This window comes from Aedes aegypti, chromosome 2 (genome assembly GCF_002204515.2).
Source record: "Aedes aegypti strain LVP_AGWG chromosome 2, AaegL5.0 Primary Assembly, whole genome shotgun sequence".
NCBI classification, from domain to species: Eukaryota; Metazoa; Arthropoda; class Insecta; order Diptera; family Culicidae; genus Aedes; species Aedes aegypti.
Genome location: NC_035108.1, coordinates 214,833,823 through 214,861,368, shown reverse-complemented (window position 1 = coordinate 214,861,368; position 27,546 = coordinate 214,833,823). Strand labels below are relative to the sequence as shown.

At 38.5% G+C, this 27,546-nt stretch overlaps 2 protein-coding genes across 2 annotated transcripts in view; one reads left to right on the top strand and one right to left on the bottom strand.

Moving 5' to 3' along the window:
• Positions 1–27,546, top strand: part of LOC5570864 (dnaJ homolog subfamily C member 13) — a 95,304-nt gene that overhangs the window by 33,041 nt on the left and 34,717 nt on the right. The window contains 6 exon segments of the mRNA XM_021843945.1: positions 11,479–12,276; positions 12,343–12,899; positions 12,961–13,129; positions 16,193–17,320; positions 17,385–17,582; positions 18,856–20,165. Coding sequence (XP_021699637.1) covers positions 11,479–12,276; positions 12,343–12,899; positions 12,961–13,129; positions 16,193–17,320; positions 17,385–17,582; positions 18,856–20,165 — 4,160 coding nt within the window.
• Positions 24,274–25,585, bottom strand: LOC110676371. The gene is made up of 2 exons (XM_021843946.1): positions 25,246–25,585; positions 24,274–24,922 (listed from the first exon to the last, which is right to left on the bottom strand). Exons 1-2 carry the CDS (start codon positions 25,477–25,479, stop codon positions 24,437–24,439), a joined length of 720 nt encoding a protein of 239 aa, XP_021699638.1. The 5' UTR covers positions 25,480–25,585; the 3' UTR covers positions 24,274–24,436.

Genomic DNA, 27,546 nt, shown 5'->3' with positions numbered 1-27,546 from the left:
ATAGTCGGCACGATTTATACAGATGATGTGTCTTCGTATTTCGCGTGTTCCACGACTAACAGTTGTTGGTCACCGTCAGCAAGGATCTAAGCAGTAGCGATTTCCTAATCTCAAATCTACCTGTTATACGAACAGAAATTTACAAATTTCGATCATTTATCTTTCGCATTAGGACAAACGCTCTCTCAGTGGAGATAGCGTGTTTTGACATGTTTGGCGCAACAAAATAGGATGCACGATGCAAAAATTATACATGCAATCGAATAATACCCATTTAATTTAATCATAGAACCATTTTAAAGAATTGCTTTGCTTAAATATTTTGCTCCTTTGCACCTATAGGCAAATACTTTCAAAGCTAATCGATCACTCCGACATCTGGTGGCTAGTCGAAGAAACGTCAAAAAAGAGGTTGGGCTGAGGTTGGGTGAGAACGCACCGTGTGCAGCATAGGAAGGAACACACAATTTACACTTTTTCACGGAATAGTTATTTTGTAGACGACCAGAGAGCATTAGAAAACATAATAAACTTTTGTTCCTTCGAAAATGTACAGACCCGGTCAGTGTTCATGTACGATTAGTGGGATAAAATTGGAAAATTGGTGTTTGGCAACATAGGTTATAAACTTCCGGATTCTTTGTTAGTGGTTAAATTTGTTGTGAAATCACGCGTATCACAAGCATAATGGTTTCAAATGATTATGCCAATACGCCTCCAAGCGCGAAACGCAACATACTGTTAGCCATCTATACCTTGGTAGCGCAACTAGAATTACATATTTCTCAGGAGCACATAAATGTACTGACAAGCCTCCAACCAAACCGTCTCTCAGCTCATCGAAATCCTAGTGTGCTGCGCTAGTCGGAGGCTCACGAAAATTCTAGAAGCACGCGCTTGGTGATGTGCTCTCGGGGAGACTCGTCTCATGCGCTGCTCGGCGCTACGGCTCGCCATCGGTATCCAAGTTGTGAAACAACTGCTTAGTAACGAAGAACCTCTACAACTATTTTCGCCTCATTATGCAGGTGTTTAGATGGCCTACATGATATGGACTCGCGATCCAAGAGTTACAATTGCGATCCTCGTTGAAAACTTTTGTAATCACTTCAATTATGGCGTTGAATTTTAAACAGCACATGTGACGGAGCGCATGAGACCGCAGTGAGACACATCTCAAGAAAAATGAGGGACACCAAAAAAGGTCTCACAATGTACAGCGCGCCCGTGCGCTTACAATTTTTTTTTCTATCTTTATTAACGAGATTTTTAGCCCTGGGCTAGTTCATCTCGGGACCAACGGCTTTTCTTCCCTTCCGAAGGAAGTCGTCACTGATTTTTTAGTGACTATCTCGGGGATGGGATTCGATCCCAGGTCCTCGGCGTGAGAGGCGTGTGTTCTAACCACTACACCAGGTCCGTCCCCAGCACCGTGCGCTTACAAGCAATGAGGCTCCTGCACCTAAGGCTACAGCACATGCACAGTAACTCTAAGCGCAACTAGTCAGATGATGAGAGATTTGATTTTTCACGCATCCATCACATGCCGCTGTGGGGAAAAATGTTTTATTTCCTGATATAAGACGGTTCACAGTGGAACAGTTAAGCGGAAAAGGTAGGAATATCCATTCTCTATGTTCTACATACGTTTGTTTTTTGTATTATTGCACTACTTTTATAAAAATTGAGATCCGGCTGGTAGGAGCACTAGTTTGAGGTTGGAAAACCAGGATATGTGAGGTTAGTTTCATTGGAACTTTCGCCTGAGCGATTTTTGCGCTTGAATAAAACACGCTTCGGGACATTCTCCGCTGCCCCTAAAAATACCATTGGGTAGATAAATGAATTCTCTACCATTGGATCTCATTCAATTTCATACATAAGTGAAGTAAGCGGTGAAAATAAATATTTTGTTCCAAATGTTTTGAAACTATGAATGAGTTTGACATTGCTCTCGTCAACCATCATCATGACGACAGCAGCACACCCCACCGGACGAATTGTCGTATTGGGAGCGAATCAATAACCGATTGATTATGACCTAATTTTTGGGTTGAAAAATTGAATTTTGGACGTAAACAAACATTGTCTTTGACATTTCTTTCATTCTTCCCCAGCGACCTCTATGATGGTGGCGCATTATACTTGCCTATTCGCTCCCAAGACGACAATTCCGGTGGGGTGTGCTGCTGCCGTCATGATGATGGTTGACGAGAGCAATGAGCCTCTGTACGTGCCATAAATTCTTTTGTTCTTCTGACTTTTACTGTGCGCCGTGTGTTGGTGCTGTCTCGCTCTCTCTCAAGGGGAACTTGAAAACAGGGCGCACAGTAAAAGTCAAACGTTTTATGGCACGCAGAGGCTCATGTCAAACTGATTCATGGTTTCAAAACATTGGGAACAACATATATATTTTCACCGCTTACTTCACTTATTGTATGAAATTGAAAGAGATCCAATGGCAGAGAATTCATTTATCTACCCAATGGTATTTTAGGGACAGCGGAGAATGTCCCGAAGCGTGTTTTATTCAAGCGCAAAAATCGCTCAGGCGAAAGTTCCAATGAAACTAACCTCACACATCCTGGTTTTCCAACCTCAAACTAGTGCTCCTACCAGCCGGATCTCAACATTTATGAAAGTAGTGCAATAATACAAAAAACGAACGTATGTAGAACATAGAGAATGGATATTCCTACCTTTTCCGCCTAACTGTTTCACTGTTAACCATCTTATATCAGGAAGGAAAATAAAACAGTTTCCCCCCAGCGGCATGTGATGGATGCGTGAAAAATCAAATCTCTCATCATCTGACTACACTGAGAAAAATCTACACGTCAAGGTCGTGTGTTTTACTTATAGATTTGCGCAATGAGGAAAACCACATGATTTGAGTGTGGTAGCCATATGGATTGATCATTGATTTCACGGTATAATAACATGCGTATCAACATTAGGTTGTCATGTGAAACAAACATGAATTTCCAAATATTAAATCATGAAAACCAACTGATTTGCTTATTGAATTCGAAATGTAGTAGCTTTAGATAGTGTGATAGAACATAAATGTCATGGGACTGAAAGAAGAAATTTGGTAGAAAAACTTTTGCTCCCCAAAATATGGATCCGAGGCTCCTCTGCTTGTCGCAAGCATTCTTGATTTTTTTTTTTCAAACTCGTGAGCCAGCCACAAGCGGGGCGCCGCAAATCCATAATTTGGGAAGCCAGGGATAAGCATATTCCATTTTTTTCGAAACTGAAAGCCAGGAAAATCTGTTATTGGAATCCGATTTTTCTACTAAACTATACATTATAATCAATGTTTTCCTATAGAAAGGTAGAATTCTCGTATATCGGTCAACTTCACTAATAAAAGAAAAATCGAATTCACAAATTTTCATCTAACACTTTCAGCTTCAAAATTTGCTTCTTCTCTTTGGAAGCATGATGATGACTGTCGTTCGACACGAGGTCCAACAGCAATTCAGTTCACTATGCATCCCATGGGTTGATCACAAACAATTTAGAAGCTTTGAACATGGAAATCGATAGCATAGCTCATGGATTTCATCATAACAATCTCATTGCGCAAATCAATGAATCGACCAACTTGAACATGATGATTATGACACAAGATAACCATAAGCAAAACACACTGAATCCGTGTTGGAGTGATGATCTATGCGTCCATAGGTTGACACATACGAATCTGAAGAGAAAGCTTCGGGAACTTATGTGGAAAAAATATGGAATCCCTGTTGTCTCGTTGATGAATCAATCCATGAACCAAAACACAGGAATTTAATGTGTAACACACACGAAGTTTGCAAGAAAATCATAGCAAATCGATATGGACGTTCATGAATCGATCCATAATTTTAAACACACAGATCGAGCGTGTGGATTTTTATCAGTGTAGTTGGCTAACAGTATGTTGCGTTTTGCGATTGGACATACTGTTAGCCATCTATACTTTGGTAGCGCAACTAGGGTAGAAGTACCAATTATGGCTATAGTTCCAATTATGGCAATAGTGGGAACAAAAAGAGATTTTTCTTATTGTTCTACTAGACTATAATGGCTTATATTCACAGGAATGATTAAACTATTTGTTTTTGATGGTAACAAAACCTTGAAAAGAACATTCGTGCAATAAACTTCGAAAAATGAAGATTTGAAAATTTTGCCTCACATATATGTCACCTTCTTAGCAGTTGGCTAATGGACCTCCGTTACGAAATATATGTTTTCATCCTGATAAACTGTTTCAACCGATGAATGTATGTTGCCTAGTGAGAACAAATGAATAAATTTAGCTGGTATGCAATCAATTCTACTGTTTAAAGTTGGAAATCGTGTTATTTCCACTATGTCGATAACTGGTACAAAGAGTGTATGAGAGCCCAATTATGGCAATACTCTGGAGGCGGTTTGTTTACATTTTTTGATCAGTGAAATAAAAGAAGTAAAGCTATTTCGCGGGTGACTTCCACGACGGGACGGTTCGGTAAGGCATTATCTTCATGTTTTGTACTCAATTACTAAGATTTTACAATCACACCTTCGAAAACGTTCGCAGGCGGAAGATGCTAATTTCATGGTAGAGAGGGGTTTTCAGCAACACTCGATTTTTGAATTTTCCCTCTTTTATCGTTAAAAATTGGCACTAAAAAGGTAATGTGAAATCATTAATGCTGTTTTGTATCATAATTTGCATTTACACTACATTTTGACTTCTTTTTCGAAAATTAATTTTCTCCCATGAACCCATTGCAAAAAATTGATTTAACATCTATTTAACCCAAAATTTTATTTTATGAGTGATATCTTCATTACATATTAGCGTTCATTGTGTTTGAGTTCATTTCGTGCAAATATTCGATAGTCCATAATTGGTACACTTTTATGTCGAATGCTAGGAACGCTATTGTCATAATTGGTACAAAGACAACGCTTTTTAAAATCCATTTTAAGAAGCTTAAAATCAATTTAGTACTAAAACTGTTTAAATCAACAGATTCGCAAGGCTTTAAACTAGTAATTGACACCAACAAGTCATGCTTGCGTTTCAGAAACGCGGTTACAACTTGATTTTTATCACTACTGTTGACATATTGCATCCATAATTGGTACACCTACCCTAGTTAGTGGATGAGAGATTTGATTTTTCACGCATTCATCACATGCCTTTGTTGGGAAAATGTTTTATTTTCCTGATAAAAGAATCTACAGCCAAACGGTTAAGTGGAAAAGGTAGAAATATCCGTGCTCTATGTTCTACATTCGTTTGTTTTTTATATTATTCCACTACTTTCATAAAAAATGAGATCCGGCTGGTAGGAGCACTAGTTTGAGGTTGGAAAACCAGAATATGTGAGGATAGTTTCATTGGAACTTTCGCCTGAGCGATTTTTGCACTTGAATAAAATACGTTTCGAAACATTCTCCGCTGCCTCTAAAAATACCATTGGGTAGAGAAATGAATTTTCTACCATTGGATCTCATTTAATTTCATACATAACTTCACTTAAGCGGTGAAAATAAATATACGCCTCCAATCGCGAAACGCAACATACTGTTAGTCATCTATACTTTGGTAGCGCAACTAGTCAGTGGATGAGAGATTTGATTTTCGACGCATTCATCACATGCCTCTGTGGGGGAAAATGTTTTATTTTCTTGATGAAAGACAGTCAACAGTGAAACGGTTAAGTGGAGAAGGTAGAAATTTCCATGCTCTATGTTCTACATTTGTTGGTTTTTTATATTATTCCCCCACTTTCATAAAAATTGAGATCCGGCCGGTAGGAGCACTAGTTTGAGGTTGGAAAACCAGGATATGTGAGGTAAGTTTCATTGAAACTTTCGCCTGCGCGATTTTTGCGCTCGAATAAAACACGTTTCGGAACATTCTCCGCTGCCTCTAAAAATACCATTGGATAGAGAAATGAGTTTTCTACCATTGGAACTCATTCAATTTCATACATTACTTCACTTAAGCAGTGAAAATAAATATATTCTTCCGAATGTTTTGAAACCATGAATAGGTTTGACATTGCTCTCGTGAACCATAATCATGACGACAGCAGCACACCCCAGCGGACGAATAGGGTCCTAAAGCCCTGTCTCAATTTTGATACCAAACGCTTAAGTTTAGGCTAAAAACACATGTTTACTCAATTTATAAACGATTTTTGTTGGTTAAAGTCAATAACACATTTTTTATATTGTTTTTGAGATTTTGTCACACCCCTTGGTTTAAACTCAAATTTTGGGTATCTTTTGTTTTCCGTGTCCCTTCCGAAATGTCAGATAGGAACAACCCCAGTGTTAAAACAAAAAGCCCTGTGGTACTTTTGTCGACAAAGTGAACGTCAAACATGATCAAAAGTGTCAAAGTTCATATTTGGAAAAAAATTTAAAATTAAATTTTAAATATGTTATAGCCGTTATTTGAGCTGGAAAAATTGCTAAAGTAGTTGCAAGAACATGATCTTTCGTATTATTGAATAAAAATAAGAATTCATTAAACATTTTAGGACCCTATTGTCGTTTTGGGAGCGAATAGTGGTGCATCAGTACCCATAGTGGAAGGTCCCATAAGAAATCAATGGATTGCGCCACTAAAGGAATCATTCTTAAAACGTTCCTCCACTAAAGGAACAGTGCTCCTATTATTGGAGCATGACGGGGTTGGTGGTCTGATGGCTACCGCTTCTGCTTCATATGCAGAAGGTCATGTGTTCAATCCCAGGCCCGTCCTTTTCCTCGTACTTTGTAGTTGTATATCTCTCACTTGCTTCTATCTTCCATTCTAAAATCTATCACACTCAAACTATTCGTTCATAGCAAACGCTAGAACCAGAGACGGACAAGAAACCGTTTCCCTAACGCTTCCTACTTCCACGCGCACGCCTTTCTTACGCCTGATAATATAGGCAGTCTGCTAACCACAAAAGCAAACCTCTCTGCCATGCCTTTCCCCCAATCCATACACTCCCGCATGAACTGACGTGGATGCAGTGGAATATACGGTCTACGTGGGAGTCAGTTCAATGCATCATCAATTCCTCCCACTTCCCCTCATTGGTCTGCATTCTGACGTGGCAGGTGCCATTGTTGCCTAAAAATAGAAGATCACCAGCACTTATACACTGAGGATGCCTGTTAGTCCCAAGCAGTCATTCGGTTGGTTCCTTGTGTAAGTGCAGCTGATCTGGCGATACTGGAGTGCATCAACGGGCGGCCAATCAAGCTCAAGTGCTCCTATTATTGGAGCAAAACTTTTTTTTCAGGTAAATTTCAGATAAAACGTGATTTTTATACATTAGAGTGACAGAACGGTTTGAAACCTACCGACTGATATGTTAAAATCACGTATGATTTTATCACCATGTTTTAGCAGTTTTCCCTTAGGTGCACCACTAATGGTACATTTGCCCTACTCAAGGTCCTACTTTGTTAAATTGACAAAATATCAAAGTCTAGTATCGTAAAGGGCGAACACGAAATTATTCCAACACCGAAAATGTCATGCCAATTTTCTTATACAGTCATCTCTCCTTTACTCGATATTGAAGGGACCATCGAGTTAGGGAGGTATCGAGTTACAGAACACAAAAGCAGTGCAACTGGGTTCCAAGGGACCATCGAGTTAGCCATGAAAACCAACTTTTACTATGGTTCTCTAACTCGATATCGAGATACGGAATATCGAGTAAGGGAGAGTTAACTGTAATGTTCAGAATCAAACCCAAATTTTAGGGTAGTTTTATACATATATTTACTTTAAAAATCAAAAGAAAAGTTAATCGATGGAGCCTTGAGAGTAAAATTGAAGGCATTTTCGCTTGATGCCCTCCATCAAAGTCTTTACAGTGTCATCCGGTATTGGTGATCAAAAGTGAGGTTAGGTTGCGAAAGTTTTTCAAATTGAAATGAATATTTACGGTTTCCTGTGCCTTAAGTTGCAAAAATCTTGTCAGTTAAATGATTGTGGTGATTTTTTTTACAAAGTTATCACTACAAATTATGATTAAGATGCACTAATTCCTATTCTAGAAGAGAGCCATCTACGCATTTTAGCTTTGCGTTAGATCACCAATCGATTTCCCAGTTTTTTTTTTTTTTTTTTTCATTTTATTAACATGTCCTTCTCGTTTTTGACTGTCTTCTTGCGCTTCCGAAGTTTCCGCTTCATTATTGCCCAGTACTGCTCTACCGGGCGCAGCTCCGGACAGTTTGGCGGATTCATGTCCTTTGGAACAAAATGGACAGAATTGGCCTCATACCACTCCAGGACACTTTTAGAATAGTGGCATGATGTCAAATCTATCCAAAATAGCGGAGCTTCGTCGTGTTGCTGCAAGCACAGCAAAAGCCGCTTCCCGAGGCACTCAGATTTGTAGATCTCGCCATTAACTGTTCCCTTTGTCACGAAAGGCTCACTCCTCAGTCCGCAAGAGCAGATGGCCTGCCAAATGAGCGAACTTCGACATTTTCTTCTTCTTAAATTTGTCGTCCACATCGAACTTGCTCTCGCCGGTGAAAAACTCCAACCCCGGAATTTGCTTAAAATCGGCTTTTATATACGTTTCGTCGTCCATCACACAGCAGCCATATTTTGTCAGCATCTTCTCGTAGAGCTTCCGTGCCCGAGTCGATTGTTGCCGCTCATCGCGGTTTGGGAAGTTCTGTACCTTGTATGTATGTAGTCCAGCTCTCTTCTATGCATTTTGGACGTAGCTCTGCGACATGTCGATCTTTTTAGCCAAATCACGGCTTGAGACGTTGGGATTTGCTTTGATCATCCGCTTCAGCTTTCCCTCCGTCTTTTTGTTCTCCGGTTCCGGTTCTGAGTTCTAAGGTTACGAGACGCCCCTGGATCCAAGGTAAACTACTCTCATTGCTTCGTACTTCAGGCGGGTGTACATATCTACCACTGTTTCAAAAGTTCTTCTATAATACCCATGTTATTAGCGAAGCAAACATTGGCTGAACCTTGTGAGAATCGTACCTTGACATGACACTCTACCGAAATATTGAACAACAGACACGAAAGTCCATCACCTTGTCTTAGCCCCCCGTGGGGTTCGCTCACGGGATCTGCACACCGCCCATCGCCGCTCTTATCAATTATATGAGAATCTCGGGAAAGCTGCTCTCGTACATAACCCTCCATTTTTTTTATGCGGTCGAAACTATCGTACACCTGTACCGCTGAGTCAATTCCAGGAAAAGCGGGAAAAGCCCCGGGAATTCCAAATGGCCAGGAAATACCCGGAAATACTATGGGCGAATCTAAAAAACTGCCTGTCAACTCGTAACCAGTTTTATTGAACAAATTCATATAATATCCATTTTCTCAAAAGGATACTTAAGGAATCCTGGCAATGTTCTTGGTGAGATGCTTGATAAATTTTCATCAATTTTTTAATGAGATCTTTGCAGGAATCGAGACAATAATTGGCCAGTTTCTTGAAAGCTCTTTGAGATATCGCTATGAAGGTAATTGGTAGATTGCTCATAAGGTTTCTGGTGGGTTCTTGAAAAGATCCTTAGCTGATTTTTCAAGATTCTTATTAAATACATAGCGGTTGGCGAAAAGTAAGCCAAAAACAAAGTCAAATTTCTTGGGAAATATATTGAAATTTTGGGCAAATTTAATAAGACTTTCGTTTGATGGTTTCTGGAGTTACCGATTATACTGATTCTTGATGAAGACTTGTCTGTATTACTAGTGCGAATAATCCCTAATCTGTGTTGTTGTTATTACAAGAGTTTGTATGGATTTCTGCAGATTTAGAGTGGAGTAATTCACTAGACACGAATTATTCTCGGCAAATTTGGACGATCTTTAATGGATAAATAAATAACAAAATCCTCTAGGTATTTTTGGGCAGATTTTTGTTGAGTTCTTGACAAGATTCTTGAGCAAATCTTTTATACATTATTTGGAAAATGCTTTTTTGGTCTATGTCGAAACTTATATATAGCGTCAAAGGGGAGCAGTAAAATGTTTTTATCGTGATATAATTTCTGTTAAAAAGATTTCTCCTTGGATCCAAAATGAATTTCTCCGGAAGAATTTCTTTAGGACTCAACCTTAGGCCATATCTAACACATAATTTCGAAAGCATTCTAAGCAGGTAATGGGTTGGCTATCAAACTTTGCCGTTTTGTGAAAATATATTGTAAATTTAGAAACACAGCAAAAATTTGTTCATATAATACCAAGATCTTATTTAGATTTTCCAACAAATAATTTGTATATTTTTGACCAAAACTCTTTCGAAATTCAAACCGTTTTAAGTTCACAGTAGTTTATAAATTTAATCAACAATAAATTATAAATAAGCATAATGAAATCCTCCAAATTTGACCATTTTGTATGGAAACGCAAACAAAAATATCAAGTCAAACCTTACTTCCACTCCTCCGGTAGCTGTTCTGTCTCACAGATTCTGACGATTAGCCGACAAGCAACCAACTTCTCCGGGTCCATTTCGATGAGTTCAGCTCTTTTTTTCAGTCATTTCTCTCACTTTGGATTTCCGTGCCCTCAGCGTTCATTGTAGAGCCTCTTTCGAATACATCGTGTCCGTCCAACAAAACGCTCCAGTTTTATCCCTGCAGCTCGCGGCACGATGCCTCTGCGGGATGCGTTGAGGTTTTGATAGAACTTCGCAGCAGAATTTCTTCAGATTTCGCTTCCTCCAAGCAGAGCTTTTTCTCATAGTCTGCTGTTTCCACTTCTGTCCATAACGTTCCACGTTCTGCCGAGTACCTTGATGCAGCATTTCTGACTGCGCTACATTATTCTCCTCCAGAATCATTCAATATTTCCGTCGTCTCTGTTCGACGTACTCAACAATATTCGCGCCTATGACGTTTATGACTGCTTTTATTGTACTCCCAACAGTCCTCGAGAGGGCTTCGGAAAGCAAATACCCTTTCCGATAACGTTTGTTCGAGATGCTGGGCTTATGCTATGGCGACGTTTAGCTGCTTCAGTCGCGCAAAGTCACATAGAAGCGAGCGTCGGTACCGTACATTATTAACGACGGAGAGCTTTGGGCGCAGTTCTACCATTATCAGGTAGTGGTCAGAGTCGATATTTGCACTACGATTGATCCTGACGTCGATAATGTCAACGAAGTTCATCGATCAACACCTTGTTCGATTTGTGATAAAGTTTGTTGTGGTGATTTTCAGGTGTATCGGTACGGAAGGCTATGTTGGAAGTAGGTGCTACGAATTGCCAAATTCTTGGAGGTGAAATCAATCACTCGTAGGCCGTTCCCGTTCGTTAGACATTAGGTGCTGAACTTCCAAATCTTCGGTCTGAACTCCTCCTCTAGCTCAAAATGCATATTTATTATTTTCGGTACATTCTTACATAAATAAATGCTCAGTGTTTAATTGTTTTCGTTATTTTTCAAGATATATGTGTGATGTTAATACAATATACTTTTTCAGAGTTTATTTTCAGAGAATAAGGAACGTCTGATAACAGCGGCACTTCAAGCCTTAGTTGGCGGAGGAACCAAAGAAGACATGAATCAGTTGAATAATGTTGAGCTAGAGGCGTCGTTCCACGTGCTTCGCAGGCTACTGGCAAGTAAAGTGGGCTTCGCATCGTTTACCAACCAGCAAGGGTTTCGGGAATGCATTGGTCTTCGTGTAGTCCATGCCCTCAAAAGGAACAATCTTGCTGTGACGTATGCGGCAATCGACATGATAAACTCGCTCATGCACCCAATGCATACGGAATACGATCTAAAGCAGGAACAGCTGAACAAATCATCTCTACTGCATTCAAAGAGTTTTCTAGAGCAATTGCTAGATATGTGGACAAAACACGTCAATTTAGGATCAGGAGCGCTAGTTCTATCTGCAATGTTGGATTTCCTCACGTTCGCACTTTGTGTACCCTACAGCGAAACCACTGATGGCAAGCAATTCGACATGTTGCTGGAAATGGTGGCGACCCGCGGGCGGACGCTGTACAAATTGTTCCAGCATCCTTCACTTGCCATTGTCAAGGGAAGTGGATTGGTTATGAGGGCATTAATAGAGGAAGGAGACACGGTTATTTCGAACCAAATGCAAACCCTGGCTCTGGACGAAGCGGCCTTATGCCATCATCTGCTGGTAGCATTGTACACTCCGGCACATGATTCCACAATGGCGACCCATAGGCAGTTGTCCCGGCATTTGGTAGGACTGTGGATCACAGATCATAATGATGCTATGTGCTTGCTGAAAAGAATATTCGTAAGTTTAATTGTATTGTGGTAAATGATAGATTATTATTTCACACGAAACCCATACTATTTCCAGCCGGCAGGACTGCTATCGTTTCTTGAAAGTGAAGATCCCGTACCAAAGGAGGATACCGAAGAAGATAAATTGAATTTCCGCGACAATCTCAAGCTAGCAGTGCAACATTCCAGTAGAAACAAGCGGCTGAATTATCTGATAGAGAAGCATCTTGAAGGTATTAAGCATTGGGGTCTGAATTTGATGGATCGCCAGGAGAAAGTTCAGCAAACAATGAAGAATCGCCCAATTGTGCTGCGCAATCGGCGACAGAAGAAAAAGGTTGGCGATGAAGTCGTGAACTTGCCACTGTTTTTCTACCAATTCAATAAGAACCATGCCATGCCCAATCTGATCTGGAATCACAAAACTCGGGAAGAACTGCGAACTTCTTTGGAGAATGAAATCCGACAGTTCAACGCCGACAAAGACTTGGCGGGAAGTATGCTGGTAGCGTGGAACTACGAAGAGTTTGAAGTAAATTATCAATGTTTGGCTGATGAGATTAAAATAGGGGATTATTACATCCGGTTACTGTTGGAAAGGGACGACTGGCCTCAAAATTTGGTGAAAAATCCGTGAGTCTTTATTTGCTGGTGCTTATTTAGTCGACACATACAATGACGTTATATATTTCAGCATTGAACTGTTCAACGCTCTCTACCGAAGGGTGTTGTGCCGAAACAGACTGAACGATGATCAGCTTACAGTCACATCGCTTCAAGCGCTGGCCAAAGTTTACAAAAGGTATTACGAGGAAATAGGCTATTTCAGCGATATGCCGTATATCCTTCAAATGTTAGACCGGGTAAGTTTAATACACAAGGTACCGCGGGGCAAGTGGGTAAATGGGGTAAGTGAAAATAATTGGTATTTTTTTACTGAATATGTGAATTAACGTTTTAAACTCATGCGTAAACCTTTGAGGCCATTCAGAACATTACGATAGGTAAAAGATTTTTGAGATTTTTCAACTATTATTGCATAATAGAGCGAAAGATTGTTGACCTGTCAAATATCACTCCGTAACAAGTTGGCAGCGTGCAATTTTATTGTAATATTTTCAGTGGAAAAAGTTGCGGAAAATAATTTTCTATACCACTTCTGAGTTGTCCCCTCTGACAGTTTCAAACTGCAATAAAAAAAGTTTTAGAATTAATTCGACTTAGACCTAAACATAACTAAATTGAAACACAGTCAATTTTTTTATCTGGTGGGGTAAGTGAAAAGTTTAACATTAGAGATTGAATTTGTGTTTTATCTTTAAGTAGCTATAAGTAAACATGGTTCGCAATTATCATAAAAATACATAACGTGCTGATAATTCAAGAAACACTATACTCAAAGCGTTAAAAGCTATTAGAAATCATGGAACTTCTCTAAAAGAGGTTGCCAAACATTACGATATGCCTACTTCGGGCAGCCAATTAAAAGGAAGACGTTGACTGAAAAGTTGCAATATTAGAGAACGCACGGAAATCTCGTGGAATGTCTATGTAAAGCTAGTTCAAAACATAAAAAGGGATAAGGTACCGCGGGGCAAGTGGGTAAATGGGGTAAGTGAAAACAATTGATATATTTTACTGAATATGTGAATTAACGTTTTAAACTCATGCGTAAACCTTTAAGGTCATTGAGAACATTACGATAGGTAAGAGATTTCTGAGATTTTTCAGCCATTATTGCATAATAGAGTGAATAATTGTTAACCTGTCAACTGTTACTCCGTAACAAGTTGGCGGCGTACAATCTTATTTTAATATTTTCAGTGGAAAAAAGTTGCGGAAAATAATTTCCTGTACCACTTCTTAGTTGTCCTCTGTGACAGTTTCAAACTGCAATAAAAAAAGTTTTAGAATTAATTCGACATAGACTTAAAAATAACTAAATTTAAACACCGTCAATTTTCTTATCAGGTGGGGCAAGTGAAAAGTTTATCATTAGAGATTGAATTTGTGTTTTCTCTTTAAGTAGCCATAAGTAAACATGGTTCGCAATTATCATAGAAAAACATAACGTGCTGATAATTCAAGAAACACTATACTCAAGCGTTAAAAGCTATTAGAAATCATGGAAATTCTCTAAAAGATGTTGCAAATATTACAATATCAATATGTCTACTTCGGGCAGCCAATTAAAAGGAAGACGTTGACTGAAAAGTTGCAATATTAGAGAACACACGGAAATCTCGTAGAATGTCTATGTAAAGCTAGTTCAAAACATAAAAATGGGGTATAGGTCTACCCACATAAAAAAGACCCTAAATACGTTATTGAAGGATTCCGTTTGATTTCTCCTTAAGAGAGTTATCCGACGTCATATTCGACTTTCTTAAAAACAAATAACGAGCGGTGGAAATTCTACAGAGCAGAAATGCAATTGCTGTCCTATAATGTAAGAACTAACATTGGAAATGTTGCAGTTATAATGTTGTCGAATCATTTCAACTAACATAACTGAACAGAAAAAAATTGAAGTGAACAGTATAACATTTTCTTTGTTTACATGTTACTTATTTTATTGTTCATTGGGAAGCCTTAACAAGTGTTAAAGCTAATAGAAATCGTGAATGTAACTATTCGTTTTTGAATTTATTGTTCAAAACGGTAAACTTTTCACTTGCCCTACTTTTGGGGCAAGTGAAAAGTAAGGAGACATTTTTCAAAAACTTTTTCTGTATTTTTTTCTTCAATTTTTCATAAAAATCAATTTCAGCATGCTGCTTATATATGGTGGAAGTCAAGCTAAAAAATATACACAACCTCATTTGTTTCAATTTAAAGTCTCTAGAATTGGAAGAATCTCAACTATGCGAATTCCGTTACCCACTTGCCCCACGGTACCTTAATAGGTCTATCAACATAAAACAAAATTAAATACGTTATTGAAGGATTCCTTTTGATTTCTCCCGAAGAGTTATCCGACGTCATATCCAACTTCCTTAAAAACAAATAAAGAGCAGTGGAAATTCTACAGAGCAGAAATGCAATTGCTGTCCTATAATGTAAGAACTAGCATTGGAAATGTTGCAGTTGTAAAGTTGTCGAATCATTTCAACAAACATAACTGAACAGAAGAAAAGTCAAGTGAAAAGAATAAAATTTTCTTTGTTTACATGTTATTTATGTTACTGTTCATTGGGATGCCTTAACAAATGTTAAAGCTAATAGAAATCGTGAATATAACTGTTCGTTTTTGAATTTATTATTTAAAACGATAAACCCAAAAGTGGGGCAAGTGAAAAGTAAGGAGACATTTTTCAAAAACTTTTTCTGTATTTTTATCTTCAATTTTTCATAAAAATCTATTTTTGCATACTGCTTATATTTGATGGGAGTCAAGCTAAAAAATATACACTCATTTGTTTCAATTTAAAGTCTCTAGAATTTGAAGAATCTTAACTATGCGAATTCCATTACCCACTTGCCCCACGGTACGTTACTGTAATGGGGGATTCCAACAAAAGGTTGTCAAACTCCTGAGATTTTTGCAAAACAAAAGTGAATGTTTGCCCAAAAACGCCACCTAGTAGTAAAATTAAAAATTAAATATGGCACCATCAGGAACAACTTTACTGAAGAAGTTTCGATATTATTTGGACAGTTTGTTATTCTTTCGAGATACATTAATGAAGTAATTGTTTGAACTATTACCAACATTTTTATCAGGTTTTCTTTTATTTTAAACATCGGCTGTTCTATAGAGTTCAGTGAGATTATTTACAAATACTTCAAAATCTTTTGGCCTAATGATGCTTTCAACACGTTTTTCTGATATATTCATCCTTTTGTTTTTAGCCTGATGTGTTTCAGCCTTTCGAAGGTAACCATAGCGAGTCTTGTTAATAATAAATTTTCATTTTTGTTTTCAGTGTTTATCACCAGCACTAAGGGACGCTCTGATAATTTTGATAAAGAACCTGGTTCTTCACAAATCCAACTGCCGTCCATTGGTGGATCATGTCAATTGTTTAGTGGACCTGGTAACTTTAGCACATTTACACACGGGCCGCGCGATGCCCAACACCAAGACCAATGTAATCGAGGCTGGCCCAAACATGAAGATGCACGAGGAGAAAGATTGGTATTACAACGTGGAACGAGAGAATGAGAAACCCGAGCGTTGCGGGCCAGTTACATTCTCCGAACTGAAAGAGCTTTGGAACAAAGGTGTCCTAACGCCAAGAACCCGTTGTTGGGCTGTTGGTATGGATGGATGGCGCTCATTACAACAGATTCCTCAACTCAAATGGTGTTTGATGGCCAAAGGCTCGCCACTATTCAACGAAACAGAACTAGCTCAACACGTTCTGGACATTTTAATCAAATGCACGAGCTTCTTTCCAAGTCGAGCGCGTGATGGCGAAGCAGTTCTTATTCCAGGACCTCGATTATCTCGCAAATTGTCCGAATTTATTTGCCTACCACACATCGTTCAGGTTTGTTTGACACATGATCCAGGCCTATTAGAGCGAGTTGCCACACTGCTTTGCCAGATAATGGAAGACAATCCAGAAATGTCTAAAGTGTATCTCACTGGAGTGTTCTATTTCATGCTCATGTACACGGGCAGTAATATACTTCCCATTGCTAGGTTCCTAAAGATGACTCATATGAAGCAAGCATTTCGCAGCGAAGAAACCACCTCTCAGTCAGGCATTATGCACCGTAGTATTCTTGGGCAGCTGTTGCCCGAAGCAATGGTATGCTTTCTAGAAAACCACAGCTCCGAAAAGTTTGCCGAAACCTTCCTCGGAGAATTCGATACGCCGGAAGTGATCTGGAGCTCAGAAATGCGACGAATGCTCATCGAAAAGATTTCCGCCCATATTGCCGATTTCACACCAAAACTAAAAGGTCACACCATGGCCCGGTATCCGTATCTGGCGATCCCAGTCATCAGTTACCCACAGCTGGAGAACGAACTGTTTTGCCACATATTTTATTTGCGACATCTGTGTGATACTCGCAAATTCCCGAATTGGCCGATTCCCGATCCGGTAAGATAGATGCACGATTTTTGCAAGAAAAACAATTCATAATCCACTGGTATTTGTCTCTTAGGTTCAACTGCTTAAACACACTCTGGATGCCTGGCGTAAGGAAGTGGAAAAGAAGCCATCTCAAATGACCGTTACGCAGGCGTTCGAAGATCTGGGAATTGATTTAGTTAAATTCCCACAGCCGGACGAATCCGTCATTCGAAAAAGTTATTACCGGTTGGCTCAGATGTACCATCCCGATAAGAATCCAAAAGGAAGGGTAAGTTTCCAATTAGTAATCGCATAGGGGTGATCAGGGCAACATGGACCGCCTAAGGAAAACGTCATGGAATGCATAGAAAAACAGCAGAAATTATAGTTTAAATGCAAGTGACTTGTACTATAAAATGTTATCTTCCATGTTACGCCGATAATTAATGTTAACATCAACTTGCAAATTATTTCAGGAACTTTTTGGAAAGCCATGTTTTTCTACGTGGTCACCAACCATATGGGACATTATGAGGCCACACTACGGGGCAATATGAGCCACCTCATTCAATCGAATGATTTTTATTTAAAACACTATAGAGAAGAGTTAGTGGTGAAGAGTACAATATTGGAAAGGAAATTGTATTAGCTTTGCTTGAAATTATTGATTCTAGCGGCTTATTTTTTAAAGATACATAATACATAGTAAATCGACCATGTTATACTAGTACTAAATTGCGATACTTGGTTCAACGTATTTTCTAGCAAAGTGTTCCACTTGTAATGGTGCATAAAGATGACTATGCAGTAAAAGAATAATCTGGTATATTTAGGCAATGCATTTTTATGTTCAAAACATCGTTTGTTTTGCTTAAATCTAGGTGGCTCATTTTGCCCCGCCCCTTCATCTTGAAAATAATATATTGTTTTTCAATACTTTTGTTTACGAACAAATCTAATTTCGCTCACGAACTGTTCATTATGATCTGAAGTTTTAATGGATTGGTAAAATTTACCAGAATAATAAATATAATTGTTTTATAGGCTTAATTAAAAACTGCCAAAATTATAAGCTTTCCATGACGAAGGACTAATTTTTACATTTTTGTAAATATCTTAAGTGTTCAAACGAATATTCTTACGGTTTTCATTGTGGTGGCTATTTGAGGCATCCTTTAGCAGATCATAATGCCACTAGACATTAAAACACTGTTTTTATGGTAAAAACCGGGGTGGCTCATATTGCCCCGTATGTTCATATTGCCCCCATAGCCCCTATCAGTCCCACTACAGACTTCCGCACCATGTAACACCGTGTTTTGATAATCCTTATATTTTGCTCGGAAAAATATTATAGTGAAAAGCAAATTGCGAACGTATCATTAAGGATAGAACATATTTCAATCCTCTGGATTTTTTTGAATATTCGTATGGAAAACGATTTTAGAAACTTCACAGTCTATTTTCTCAATGCCTATGCCCAATGCGTAAAAAAAGATTCAGTTTAGTCGACTAGTCGACTAGTGTAATCAATTATGCAACATTCTGGTTTATCATTTCAGGAAATCTTTGAGCGCGTCAATCGGGCCTATGAGTTCCTCTGTTCTCGTCGGGGCAATACAGATGGGCCCAATCCAAGCAATATTGTGCTGATTCTGCGAGCACAAAGCATTCTCTTCGATCGATATGCGGACGTATTGCAGCCCTACAAATACGCCGGCTATCCGCAACTTATCAAAACTATCCGTCTGGAAACGAAAGACGAGCAGTTGTTCTCGAAGACGGTCCCATTGCTTAGCGCTGCCTCCGAATTATGCTACCACACTGTGCACTGTTCTGCGCTGAATGCTGAAGAACTTCGACGAGAAGAGGGCATTGAAGCACTGCTGGAAGCATATTCTCGATGTGTTTCGATCATGGGATCGGACTCACAAAGAGATTCACTTCACTATGAAGTCATATCGAACATCACTCGATGTTTCGAAGTGGCATGTAGTTTCGAAAACTGTCGCAAAAAGATTCTCGAACTGCCACAGTTGATTGTGGATGTTTGCAGGGTGGTATATTTTAAGCATTCACTTTCGGTTAGTCTGGTCACGAGCCTAGCTGCCAACAACTACGATCTGCAGTGCAATCTCGTGCGAAATGGCGTATTGTGGTCTCTTATGATTTTCATGTTTGACTATGATTATACCCTGGATGAAAGTGGTGTATCGACAGAGGAGCAATCGAACAATCAACAAGTATCGAACAACCTAGCAAAATTATCTCTGCTGGCCTGTGTAGCCTTGGCCGGATATCAAATGACACTTTTGGATGACCCTAAACAAGCTGTTCATAAGTCTACACCTAAATCGAATCCCACCTCCCGGAGTGACTCACCACAACAGCTAGCGATCAGAAGCAATTCGCTAACCCAGTCACAAACCTACTCGCAAAATGCATCAAATCTCATACAGAACAATTCCAGTTTGATTCAGACGGCAGCAATCATCGATCGTACGCTGCAGGATAAGCCCGAATCCCAACCGTCAGAAGCTACTTCCGGCGAACTGTTGGAATGCGAGAAGGGATTGAGCAATAAAAAGTATAAGATATCACCCACCGCGCCCGCCAATGCAGTGGTTAAAAAAATGCTAGATCAATTGCTGACGACGTTCGTGGCGAACAAGATGGTTTCCGATAAAGAAACGGAAGTTTTGAAGCTTCTTAATTCCAACACACGAAATCCGTATCTAATATGGGACAATGGTACGCGTGCACAATTGTTGGATTTCCTGGAGTTCCAGCGCACCAATGCATCCAAAGAGCAGTACGAGGACGTTGCAGACATTTATGAAATAGTGAAGGGATTGTCTTTCGACGCTCACAGGTAAGAATGTGGTTGCATTTTCAAGTTTTGTTCTGTTTTAATTTATTTGATTTTGTCCAGCATTTAGGGTATTTTATTGTTATTCACTGATATTGTTTTGATCCTCCAATTCTTTACACAAGTTCACTTATAACAAGAATTTAGCGTTGTTTCCAAAATTGTTCATAGAAGAGATGCCTTCGACTTCCACTCCTGTTATTATGGTGTTCTAGGGTTTATCGGATTCTAGACTGCTTGAAAAGTTCGCTCTTCACTGAACATACTAACCGATGTGACGATGTGCTCTTAGTAGAATTCATGTGTTCATTAAAGTGCTGCTCCACCTTTCGATCACCTTACGTTTTTCCGTCAAAATGCTGAGATAGATGGACTTAGTTGAACCACATCCATGTCACACTATTTCAGATTTCACTGGACAAACTGTCATGGGCCTTCTTTTTTTCAAGTATCATGACATTTCTTATTGGCTATTGTTTTCAAAAAAGGCAATCTGCAGTAAATTTTACCTATATACCTACTTGACAATGGAATGTACGATTGCGAGCAGTTTATTAACTCCCGTTTGCTTAGTAGAAGGAATTAGAACAAATGTTTTTTGAGAATTACAGTGAAACCTCCATGAGTCGATATTGAAGGGACCATCGACTCATGGAAATATCGAGTCATGGAACAGCAATACTCAGGGTTGAAAAAGTCATCCTCATTCTACTGACAATCTACGGAATTGAGACAACATCAATTTCGTTCACCCATGCTTTACAACACATTGCAAATGAACTAATTTCATCTTCATGATTCCAGCACTGCTTCATTTTCATATTTTTCATTTCTATTTCTTGCCCACACTCATTCGTAATCGGCCTCACTGAAAATGAACCAGCAATTTGTCATATTCATTCAGTTGCAAGCACAGGTAACAAAAACAAAAGTTCAGTCCAATGAATTTCATTCAAATGACAACAACAGTGTTTTGATTCGGTTCGGTTGTTTGATAATTTATTTTGGCTTCCTCGAATTGATTCAATTAAAAATTTGTGCTTATCGGCTCCGCCATCGTTTTCGAAGCAGTTACAATATTAAAGGTAGGTTTGTTACTTGGTGGATTTGCTATTATTCTGATGAATGTGATTATATACCAGTGCTTCCCTGCCCGAAACGACGCTGCTCGGATGCAAAGAGGACTCCTCAGCCAGTGAGCAGCTTCTGCAAACTCCTTATGATCAGTACCAAGACGGGTACCCATCCCACGGCTTTCTAAACGGAGTCCCAACTATGGCCAACCAACTGCACCAACAACTCTAACTAGCTCCAGCCCAAATCGTCAGCCGCCGCAGTCCCGTTCCGACAGTGGAGACGAACAGGAATTTTTCACCTCGACGTGTAGCACCGAATCTTTCGCTTCGTCCCCCGGGAGTGACATCCAGCGACACCTGCAGTCAATGTTCTACCTACTCCGGCCGGAGAAAACACCCAAAATGACCGTCAAACTTAAATCGTTACGCACTGGTCGCACACGGTATCTGATGGTCGTATCCCGGCTGGACCAAACGAATCCTCCATCAGAATCAAGTGTCTTCGTTTGCTTCGGTGACACTGGCGACGAAAGTGAAGTGAAGGTAGCATGAAAGTGTGTAGTAACGGTTCCAGTGGATTTATCAATGTGGCCAATGTGGCAACGATAGAATATATTTAAAAGCGTGGGGTTTGTGGTCTGCACAAAGCAAGACTTCCCACTTACTGCAATAAAAAAAGTTTAACTCATTTTTTGTAAAGTTTACTGTACTTATGACATGTTTATAAACTGTGATGTGAATATACAAATAAATACATGTAGTCATTTATTTATACCATGTATATTATTCGAAATACTTTACCAACCCATCTACCGCACCATTAGCATGGTTTACTGTTACTGTTAGTGACAAACAGAGTAGTAATCTAAGATCAGTGTTTCTATCTTGGTGATTGTGGGGATTATCAGGCACTCAGAGTGGATAGTGTTCCTGGCTGACTATACGTCTCGTATTTAACGGTACCGTTTTGCAGATCCCGGCGGACTATTCCCCGTTTTAACATAAATTTTTAGTTGTCCCGTATTTTCAAACATGATGAGTTTAAGGTACAGTGGGGTAAGTGGATACAGTGAAATCAATAGTGAACTTCATATTTATGATCAGATAACATAAATAATGTAATTGTTACTTTATTCTGTAGATAACAAATGAGGGACTAATACATTTCTGATCGTTATTTGTTCCGATTTTTCTGCTTTTTATAAATTGATTATGAGGGACTTGAAAATTTGCGACAAATGACCCACTTGGACACAGGGTTTTCTTTTTGATTAGTTTCAGAAAAGTCTACTGTCAATACCCAAGCTAATGGAAATCATGGAATTGCTCAAACAGTATTTTCCCCAATTTGAATTTCATAAAAATGTTCAATGTTTGTGCATTATTCGTCTTGTTTTATCTTAATACCATATAATTGGCTTAACCAAAAAACATAACCATTAGGGTGTCTCATAATTACAATTTGTCAGATAATTTGAGGGTGCAATGACAGTTTACAATGTTACAATCAAACTTTTGTACGAGGGAGGAACTCTAAGAAATGACTTTTAGAGGTTGCCATGTTGAGATTTTTATAAAAAGTTTTAATTTTATGCGTATTGGAGTTATTCGAGATTTACTGCGAGCAGAAATACGACTTTTATTGTATTGACAAACTTATTATATTTTTTTGTGTAATGGACCTATGCACGGGTTCACTATTTGGCCTTTTTTGCGGTGCCGTGTTATTTTCGTGACCATGGTAACGAGTGAATTCGGCACCGCTCAAACGTCAAATTAGTGAACTCGTGCATTGGTCCATAAATAATGGTGATGTTACAGGCATATACAGTATTGGACAGAATATTTGTAACTTTTTCGTTTTCTCATGCAAAATGATGAACTTTAGAGGGTTGGATCTGAGTTGTTTATGACCTACTATGAATGATAGTTTCACAGTTCTTCAGGTGTAACTTAAATATCAACATCAATTTTTAAGTGATTTTTCCATGATTTTTCTGGTTCAAAGGCAAAAGCGGTTTGCTGAAAATGTTTTTTTTTTACAAATTTTCTTTAATTAACTTAACCTCAACAAATGGAAGGAATAACTTTATGATATTTTTTAAGAAAAGTTTTAGATTTTAACGAGCTTGCTAAAAACAGTTTTTGTTAAAGGTTTTTAGAAGGGATCTTCGACTCATGGAAATATCGAGTCATGGAAACGAATGCCTTGGAAAACTGTTTGAGGAGACCATCATAGTAACCATGAAATTTTGTTTTAGTATGGTTCCATGAGTCGATATCGAGTCATGGAACATCGATTCATGGAGGTTTCACTGTATACTGTTTTGATTATTGTGTTGAAAATTTCAATTTAGTCAAATTGTTATTTCTTTTAAACTTGTAATTGAAGAAAACTTGTAATATATGTTAAAATTAAAGTTTCTGAGTTCCAGCTCACCAAAGTCGAAAATCGAAAAATTTGCAAATCTATTGTCCAATACTGTACTTTTCTATATACAATACAGACATGTATCTTACAATATGATGCCATCTATCAAAATTTACCAGTCCTCATCATACCACTGACCATCAGATTCATATAGGCCTTTTCATGTGACAGGTCCGTCTATGCATTTGTTTACATCGGTGGAGGACCGGTGCATACACGAGGCTGTCATTTTCATAGAAGAACTGTCAAAGAGTTTCCCGATCAGCTGTTTTGGAACGTCATGTGAATAGGCCTATACGAAGCATAATCGTTACTAATAGTATGTAGTAAAAGGTGGGTGATACCGTGTTTTATGGGACCTGAATGTGCATATTGCGTTTATGAAAGAGAAATCTCGAAAAAGAGTTAGAATATACTAAATGCTTTCTGAAAAGCAAAATTTAATTATCGATTTATCGTATTTCGCAAACAAAATTTGACACATTTCATTTTGAACCTACTCGGTTTTCGCTTTTAAAACGTTTTATTTTCGGATTCACAAAACTACGTAAGTAAGATTTTCAATATTCGAAACCTAAACACTATTTTAATGTATGAATGCGACTTGATTGCATGCAAGTTTTAGGCGATGTACACGACGAAAAAAAAGGTTTGAAAAAATAATCGAGGAATAATGTTGTATGCTGGGGTGTGTTTGAATATATTTTATATATGTTCGAGGGTTTATGAAGGGTTTATGAAAAAACATTCAATCATCAAACAGTGATCTAATTTCTTTCGACTTCTTTCCAGTTGTAGGCCGTCGCAATAGCCTGCGGGAATAGAGCTTTGTTCAACTTTACTAATAGTATGTTGGTTAATGTATCCTCCGCGAGTTTGGTGCGAAGGTTGCTCAACACTAGACCAAGAACACTAAAGGCCCTTTCTACTGAGACCTGGTTTGATGGTGTGGACAACACAACCATGGCCACAGCATACAACTCGGGATGTGTTGTCTTACGTCGCAACCAGTGGTCCCAAACGTTGTAGTTAGAATTCTGGCGTGGTTCCAAGTCCAGTGACTGTAGTTGTTGTAGAAACTTCGTCTCGCTGGGTTCTCCATCAGTATTGACAGAGCCACCGTACATCTCAGTGAGATACTCATCAAAATCATCATTTCGTTCGGACTCTGACAGAGATTCGTTCCTTGTGCTTGAAGTGGATGCTGGCGATTGTAGTTGGCGAATCCGCTGCCATGTTTCGTTGATGTACCCCTGGAGATTGGATTCAAAAATGAATTAATTCAATGACTTATCGTTAAGGCCCAAGTAGAAATGGAGCAAATGGCAAATGAAATGAAAAAGCATTTTGCCCTTGAAATCAACAATTCGAAAAAAATAAAACGCACAGCCTTATTTTTGCAAATAAAACTGCTGTTTTCATTTTCTTTTCAATTTGTTGATTTTAAGGGCGGAGACTACTATTTCACTTTTAAAAATTTGCTCCATTTGTATTTGAGTTAGTCAATCAATGGTGAGCCAATAGGAACAGTATGTTAACAAACATGAAAAATAAGATTGTTTGAAAAATAGATTACCATAATTTCCATTTTCTCCTCAGGTGAGAAAAACTTTGATCCACGATAGTTGAATCGTGGATCAAGGAAAAGAGCCATTTTGAAAGCCCTTGATCCTCGAAGGGTTGATAGCCTTGTATTGAGCGAAGTAAGCAAGCCAGGAACGAATTGATTACCGGTGACCTTTCGCACTTCGCTTATGGCCCTTAGCCAAAGCATGTAAAAGTCAGGCAAAGAAACATGCTCCGCTTGCATCCTCTTGGTACAGATGTACAAAGGCTTGAATGCTTCATAGTAGTCGTCTATGAATTTCCAATGGTTGGTAAGATCTGTGAATATTGAAAATGTTTCACGTTTAGAGTGTCATGCATGTATGGTTATTTGAGACTTTCATGTGTTTTTCATGGTGTGCTTTTCTGAAAAGATTAAGAGATACGTACCAAGCTCTGGAAACTGAACAGCCAGTTGTTCGAAAAAAGTCCTCTGAGTTTTAAATGCCTCCACCATTTCAAAGATTCCACCCCATCTGGTTTGGCACCAAATTTGAGGATGTGTGGCATTGTGGTGGTCAAAATTTGTCTGGTACTTCATGTTTTTTGATTTTCTCGCCAGTTCAGTTAGACCTTTTACGCTTTCGTGGGACTTGTTCACAACATCCAGTATCGACAGTTGCAGAGTATGCACCGCACATCTCACGAGATTGATGCGCTCCTGGAATTCAACGCACAGTTCAGCGGAAATATCGCGTTCCGGTTCATGCTCATCTGTTGTCTTCTCAAAATCCTCATTTCCATCATCTAGTTTCTCCAACAACGCTTGCTCCAATTCTTGGCGTAACTTTTTAACAGCTGCCACCATGTTGGCCCCGTTGTCTACTGTTACCGAGAAAATATTTTCAATTGGCACGTTGTATTCAGCTAATGTGTCCAATATTTTAGTTTTGAGAAATGCCGCGGTCTGACTCTGTTTGACTTCGACCATCCCTAAAAAATGTATGTATTTTGTTAGTAGTGCATATGTGATCTATTTAAAATGCGTCAATAGTTTACGTTAAGCTTTCAGAGGGGAGGACTGGGGGATTTTTCAGAAGTTTGGCAGCTGATGACTCATACGTAAATTTTTATGTTACATAAAGTTACATAATGTGTAACAGAGGGTGGGGGGGGATCTTCATTGATTTTAAAATAAAGGGTAAGACGGATCAAGATGAGCACCCCTCAACGCCTAAGGTATCTCACAATTGTACTTAAGTCCCGATGTTGTTATCAATAGTTATGTTCCCATAAAATAAACACAGTTTCAGCAAAAAAATGGATCTATGGTGAAGCTTAAAAAAAAAAGTTGAAAGTATGTCGTCGCTATCTGACATTTCCACAAGGGGTAAAATTTGCATTTTGTTCAGACCTTTAGGAGCAGTAAGTATTGTAAAAAATAATATCGGTTGGAAAAGTTCAACTACCAAGGGGAGAAAATTTACGCTTACTACAAAGTGTCCATAATAAACTAAACTTTGGCTATGCATGGCTCCGTCGTTTTTCAAGCGATTTTCAATTGATTTTCCAGCATTGAAATCAGATATTATTCATGATCGTTATCCTTTGAAAAGTTATTTATATACATAGTATACCCAAAGTTATTTAACAAAATGTACTTCCTCGTTTTACTTGTTTAGGATTTATGGCATAAATTAAACAATTTATTATTCGTTTTAGGTGGGCTATAGCCCACTTAACGGGAGCCCAATTAAAACGAAGCCCATCTAAAGATAGTGCAACGAATGAAATTCGACTGTATAGTATTATTTTGAAAAATGACTTACGCCTTCATAAAGTTACTTATTTAGTCCTTACGTCAGATTTAAAGCACAATAGACACACAATTGCTTTATTCTTAGAAGACCTTTCAAAGTACATTGACAAGCATCAAAATTGGCAACACTGCTGTAATAAAATCGATTTTATTTCCCACATATTATTTCCATAATATGTTATTCTGAGATTACCAATGGAAATATTCGGAGAAAACCGTTTACAATTTGCTGTAGATCGATAAATATGCGTACATGATTTTAAAAGTATGAGACTTTTTAGTAAAACTATAATAAAAAGTAAAATTTATACTTAAGACTGTGGTTTAAACTCACGATTTAGCGCTCGTTTATACAAATATAGTTTCTTTAGTAATCCATACTAGTTTTGAATACGCTTTTTACTTTTCTCTTTGCTGGGAGTGAAAGGATGGTGTTTTAGCAAATTTGGCAAAAAATGGGTAAATCACTAAAGATACCTAATATCAGAGAATGGTGGAATATAATTGAAATTT

Bases quoted from the DNA above. Each gene is read 5' to 3' on its own strand.
- LOC110676371 (XM_021843946.1), bottom strand. From the start codon at position 25,479: ATGCAAGCGGAGCATGTTTCTTTGCCTGACTTTTACATGCTTTGGCTA. The intron at 24,923-25,245 runs GTAATCTATTTT...TCCAATCTCCAG, and splicing joins AGGAGAAAATGGAAATTATG to GGGTACATCAACGAAACATG.